At 35.1% G+C, this 6,337-nt stretch overlaps 1 protein-coding gene across 1 annotated transcript; it reads left to right on the forward strand.

Annotated features, from left to right (window-relative positions):
- The first annotated feature begins 458 nt into the window (after positions 1–458).
- On the forward strand, positions 459–6,337 carry LOC120253419 (WD40 repeat-containing protein HOS15). Its single transcript, XM_039261763.1, has 14 exons — positions 459–610; positions 1,283–1,428; positions 1,557–1,884; positions 2,228–2,310; positions 2,415–2,461; positions 3,026–3,176; positions 3,414–3,477; positions 3,614–3,772; positions 3,873–3,994; positions 4,631–4,705; positions 5,139–5,192; positions 5,274–5,347; positions 5,670–5,744; positions 5,849–6,337. The coding sequence occupies exons 1-14, from the start codon at positions 544–546 to the stop codon at positions 6,066–6,068; spliced, it is 1,665 nt and encodes a 554-aa protein (XP_039117697.1). The 5' UTR covers positions 459–543; the 3' UTR covers positions 6,069–6,337.

The following is a 6,337-nucleotide window of genomic DNA, read 5'->3' on the forward strand; positions in this document are numbered from 1 at the left end:
GCTCCAGACTACCTCCCATTCATTCCCTTTCTTCTTAAGTTTGAATTAATAAAATTATTTAATATTTAAAATTTTTAAAATTTGAATTCACCAAATCCTAAATTTTGTTTCTAGTTTCGCTACTAAGTCAAGCTACGTGTCAAAGATGAACACATAAGAAACTAAACTTTACAGCACATGTGACCTCTATCTGTGTGACTAGGTTCAAATTCACCTTCTCATAGGATGAACATCGCATGCAAGGAACTGTGTTGATAGATCAAACCGTCTGTGGATAATGGCCATTATTTAATATAAACTGTTCGGATAAGTTCAATTGGGCTTTTAAGTAAATGGGCTCCTCAATGGGCCCATGGATTTAATGAAAGCACGGTGGATTTTTGTGGAGAAGTCCTTATCTTTTTTTATAATAACATCAAAAAGCCACATGTTCTCCACGTGATCCTTCAATTTCTTGGAAATAAAAAGATTAAAAGCCCCGAAGAAGAGAGCAAGATCCTTCTTTTGCTCGCCGGAAACCTCCGATGCTTGCTCGGAGATCCAATGGGGGCACCGTCGATCACTTCCCAGGAACTCAACTTCCTCGTCTTTCGTTATCTTCAGGAATCAGGTCATCTTCTCTTTTCTTGTATTGGTTTTCAATTTTGGTTTGAGTTCCCTGAATTTTTTTCATCTATAAAAGATCAATTTTTTTCGGTTCTTAGACTAGGGTTAGGGTTTGTGTGGATTCTAGAGTGGATTTGTGTGTGGCTTTGCTATTTTGATCTGTGAGGAAAGATGATTTGCGGTTCAATTGAAGAAAAAAGGAGTTCTTTTGCACAAAAAGGGGCGAGATATGGGGATTAGGTTTTGTGAGATTATAGAGATGAAAATAAATAATCGTATTTTTAGAAGGGAAAACGCCTGGGGATGGATGGTTAGGGTTTTTGTTCATTGTTTTGAGATGGTTGGAATTATGACATGGGTACTTTATGGGTAACAGTGGTGAGGTTGCTTGGCAATTAGTTTGAGCTGTGAAAATCCTATGCTTTGTTGAATTTATATTTCAATAGCTTATGTGTATGACCAATTGTTTGGTGGATTGATATTTCGATTTGGAGGGGCGCATGGCCTAGTTCAACTATGCATTTTTCAGTATTTGAATTGATTAGGTTACTGCTAAAATAGATCAAGTTAGAGGCATAACAAGACATTTTATTTTGGAGCATTAGACAACATTTGTTCTTAAGCCAATGCTATGATGTTTAGAAAATGCTTATTCCATTTTAATTGCATCTCTCAGGTTTCACGCATGCGGCTTTTACCTTAGGTTATGAGGCTGGGATAAACAGGAGCAATATTGATGGGAATTTAATTCCACCAGGCGCCCTTGTCACTTTCGTGCAGAAGGGACTTCAATATATTGAATTGGAAGCAAATTTAGAAAGTGTAAATTGTTTGTGCACCCTTCTTTTGTTGCATTGATCTTGAGAAATATTGTTTTTGTAAAGCATGTTACTTACTGAAGTTGGAACATATATTGTTCTTATACTTATCCATGTTTGATTCAATGCTAGAATGATGCAGCTGTGGATAGTGACTTCTCTTTCCTGCAACCCCTGGATCTTATCACAAAGGATGTCCCTGAATTGCAACAAATTATTAAAGAGAGAAAGGAACAACTTCAGATGGCTAAGGGCAATGATTTAGACAGCCAACGTGGATCAGAAAAAGAGAGAGAAAAGCAGGACAAAGATCGTGATAAAGAAATGCAGAAAGAAAAGATGGACAAGGATTGTGAGCGAGAGAAGGAGAAGGATAGGCATCATGAAGAGAATAAAGATATGGCTAAAAATCGTGAAGATAAAACAAAATCTAAACCAGATGAAAATGATGTTCGTGGAGGTAATATCTTTAATGTCTGTTTTCCTTCTTTTTCTAAGTGTGTTTCTTATTGTTTATGACGTTGCGATCGGTATAATATATTGTTTCTTATTACTGATTAAATTTTCTATGATGGGAATATGGAAAGAGGTTAGGAGCACTCTGGACTAGGATTGATGAAACCTAATCTGATTTGGATTATTTAGTACTATTAAGTTTTGTTATTTTGGGTTGTTTTTAGTTGTAATTTATTATCTTTTGGTGTAGATTTGAGATTGCTGAATTATTCGTTGCCCAGATGATGCTGATGTGTGCATCTAGCTAACGTTGATGTATAATATTCATGTTTGTTGAATCTGAATAGGATCTGAGGCAATGGATTGTACGCCTGTGAGCTTTGAGATTCCATCATCTGAAGTTACCATTTTGGAAGGACATAGTTCTGAGGTTTGGATATATAATCACTTATCTCAACATGCCTGATATTTTCTTACTACATGCTTTATTTTTCTTTTATGTTTTTCAATTTGTTCTCCATTTGTGTACTTTAGGTTTTTGCTTGTGCATGGAGCCCAGCAGGTTCTCTTCTAGCATCTGGGTGAGTTTGCTTTCCTTTTGTGCGGACCCCTACATCTAACTACGAGTCAGCATTTCCCATAATTGATTCTTTTTGTTATGACCAGTGGCCATAGTAATTCTTCTTTGATGCAAAATCCTTCTAGTGGCACTATTATATTTTCCAAAAATTTAAAGTATGCTAGATTATTGATCACACCTTCAGCTCTTGGAAAACCATATCTTTCAAAATCATGTCACCTGCCACTTTGTGCTTGAAAAATAATCCAACTGAGTACTATAATCTTCAAGAATCATGTAAATTCGATGATGCTGGCACATAAAAAATGAATTGTTCAAGGACAATGTAGGGTAAGTTACTGGTTTTAAAATAATCTTTTTAAAGAAACTTTTGAATGAGTGAATGTAGTTACCATCAGTTGTTTCCCAAACAGCTTTTCTGTTTTATGAATTCATATGCTTAATTTGGCATAACAATTATGATTATGCCTATATATTGATCTTTCATATTTTATGAAATCCATTTGACATCTTTTGTGTGCAAATTTTGCATTAGCATAATGTTTTGTTGTTCTGCCACTGACAGCTCTGGAGATTCAACAGCACGAATTTGGACAATTCCTGATGGACCCTGTGGCCCTAATTCACAAATCACGGCGCAAAGTGTACAGGTTTTAAAACATTTTAGAGGAAGAACTAATGAGAAGAGCAAGGATGTTACTACCCTAGATTGGAATGTAAGGTTTATTTTCCTTTTTGATTAGCATGTTGTTGATCACCATTTTCTTTGATATAAATGAATTCATTTGTTTCCTTGTCGATTATGAAATTAAACTCTTCTAATCGAAGATTTATTGATATGATAAGTTTTGGTCAATTTTTGTGCTCCATTATAAATTTTTGTTTCAGTGTTATTCTCCAATATATGAGCAAATATTGATTTGACCTATCATGATTTATGTACGTTTGTCTAGGGTGAAGGGACACTGCTGGCAACTGGTTCATATGATGGTCAAGCAAGAGTATGGACTAAAGATGGTATGTTAGGCGTATTTAGGAATAACAGGCAAAATTATTGCTTAACTGATTATATTTATGGCCTATCAGATAGTTCTTCTTTATGCTATTTGGGGTTCTCATTTTTATGTTTTAATAAGATTTGATACATGAACAGGGGAGTTGAAGAATACTTTAATCAAGCATAAAGGACCAATCTTCTCCTTGAAGTGGAATAAGAAGGGTGATTGTCTTCTGAGTGGAAGCGTGGATAAAACTGCTATTGTTTGGGATACCAAAACATGGGAGTGTAAGCAACAATTTGAATTTCACTCAGGTACTGTGTTTGCATTGTAACCTTCTCCGTTTTCCTTTTGTGTTTGTTTATCTCAATAGCATTGGAGTGTATTCTTCCTTAATGGGTGATAAATTTGCAGCTCCAACTCTTGATGTCGACTGGAGAAACAATAATTCTTTCGCAACATGTTCAACAGATAGCATGATTTATATTTGCAAGATTGGAGAGAATCGCCCTATCAAGGCTTTCTCAGGCCATCAGGTGTGCGCATGGAACATGCATATTTGTTTGTAATTACTTAAATCAAGTAAAGGTCATTATATAATTTCACCTCCAATCTGCCTTCCTCTATTATTCTTTGCTTCTTCCAGCCTCTAACTTTTATTTATTTGTCATCCTCTAACTCCTTTTATTTTAAGGTTTGAACTTTGTGGTCAAACTAGTGTCTGCTTAAAGTTAAATAAATTGAATTTTATGAAGTTTCAATCTAGAAATTCATAAATGATTTAACATGCAAAATTTGTTGAGACGTCTTAACTCAATACTATTGCTCTAGGTTTGTCAATTCCAATTATACCTTAAGGAGATATCTTGATTTCCAAAATAATATTTGAATACAAATACAACATTGAAGATGCATCTATTAAGAATGTTAAACTGATGTAATCTAATTAATTTCTGTATGTGAACTAGAATAGTAAGAAGACCAAATTATGTGCTCTTTTTGAGTTGAACTAATTGTAAATAGGATTCCGCGTGTATAGCCATAAGTGGAGAGATATTAAAGTTCTACGTCTTATCCAAAACTTATTGCTAACATTTGTCCAAGTTGAAGCCAAGCATCTTTTGTTAAAGACTTGCATATGGTTGGTGATTAACTCTTTACATGCCACCCAGGGTGAAGTTAATGCCATCAAATGGGATCCAACTGGTTCGCTTCTAGCATCATGCTCTGATGATGGAACTGCAAAGGTGAATATTCCACACTCTAGTTGCATGTGCTTACTTTATGGTATTATTTGCATGTTGTTCTTACCCTACTTCTCATATAAAAGAAAAGCTATTTTGATTCTCTGGATAATAATATTGTTTCATAGGGTCTGACCTCTCTAACCTGGAGTCAGCAATTCGTTTTTTATATGATTGCTGAATTTATGGAAAAATTCAAATGGGGACTATCATTTTTCAATGTAAATTTGGAAGAAACCTTTCAGCGGTATTTAACAGAAAATATGCAGGGGTTGTTCGATGTTGTTCATACTTATAGAAGTTTTTTGAGAGCACAGCCTGCCTGTTCGTAAAATAGCGCACTGCTGATTTACTTGCAATCAGATTACTTAGGGTCAGATCCGATTTCACTTTGCAAATAAGGTACTGAAGATAGATTTTATGCCTTTCGTAATAGATCTGGAGCATGAAGCAGGACAAGTGTTTGCATGACTTGAAGGAGCACATCAAGGTTCTTTTATCTTACTTTAAATCATTTTTCTTCTCTGTATCTGAAACCATTTATTGACTTTAAGAGTTTATTCTCTTTCAGGAGATATATACCATCAGATGGAGCCCAACTGGACAGGGAACAAATAACCCAAACAGGCAATTAGTGCTTGCAAGGTAACTTTTTTCTGTTCCTAAATCATCTAACCCTGCACGTCTGATTGAACCATTAGTTTTTATCACTTTTTCAGGCAATACATTCAGATATGCCCTTTTTTTTTTTTAATAAAATTCTTCTGTGTGGTTGGTGCTTAAGAATTTTCCTAGAAAATAAAATGTTTGAAAAAGTTCCTTTCACACATAAATATTAGAATGGGAAATTGTTCAAAGCGGAGAATCAAATTATGTTGATGACCCTTTTTCTTTTTCTTTTTTTCTTTTTTTCTTTTTTTTTTGTTGTGCTGCTTCATGATGACGTTTCATTTACACGTATACTTAGTGCATCCTTCGATTCAACCATCAAACTATGGGATGTTGAACGCGGAAGCCTTCTGTATAGTTTGAATGGTCACAGGTACGCATTTCACATGCTAATATCTTATCGGATCATCTCATGATGAATCTACTGAAATCTTACTCTTATTTTCTTGTTGCTTCCGTCCTCAACTCGAATATCAGGCAACCTGTGTATTCTGTCGCATTTAGCCCAAATGCAGAGTATCTAGCCAGTGGATCACTTGACCAGTGTGTCCACATATGGTCAATGAAGGAAGGAAAGATCGTTAAGACATACACGGGTGGTGGTGGAATTTTTGAGGTGTGTTGGAACAAAGAAGGCGACAAGCTTGCCGCATGTTTCTCTAACAGTACCGTATGTGTCATGGATTTCAGAATGTAGTCGATGAAATTTATGAGCACAATCCATGAAGTTACAGATAAAATTTAATCTATGTATATCCTGATTGGAAAAGATAGTTTCATTCCCTGACTTTTTAGGGCTTCCTTGACAAATTTAGATGACCCATTTTGCTGCTAATTGTTATGTTATGCTTTGGATTTGTTTATCATCTCAGCTTAGTGTTATGTACAGTCTTAAACTGTTGCTTATTGTGGTAAAAACCAACTCCCATTATGTTTTAACTAGTGATTTATTGATTTAGACTCTCA

This window comes from Dioscorea cayenensis, unplaced genomic scaffold (genome assembly GCF_009730915.1).
Source record: "Dioscorea cayenensis subsp. rotundata cultivar TDr96_F1 unplaced genomic scaffold, TDr96_F1_v2_PseudoChromosome.rev07_lg8_w22 25.fasta BLBR01000075.1, whole genome shotgun sequence".
In the NCBI taxonomy this organism is placed as follows: domain Eukaryota; kingdom Viridiplantae; phylum Streptophyta; class Magnoliopsida; order Dioscoreales; family Dioscoreaceae; genus Dioscorea; species Dioscorea cayenensis.

Excerpts from the sequence above, each read along its gene's own strand:
- LOC120253419 (XM_039261763.1), top strand. The coding sequence starts at position 544 with ATGGGGGCACCGTCGATCACTTCCCAGGAACTCAACTTCCTCGTCTTT. Across the intron at positions 1,885-2,227 it reads TGAAAATGATGTTCGTGGAG|GATCTGAGGCAATGGATTGT; the intron begins GTAATATCTTTA and ends GAATCTGAATAG. Across the intron at positions 3,995-4,630 it reads AGGCTTTCTCAGGCCATCAG|GGTGAAGTTAATGCCATCAA; the intron begins GTGTGCGCATGG and ends CATGCCACCCAG.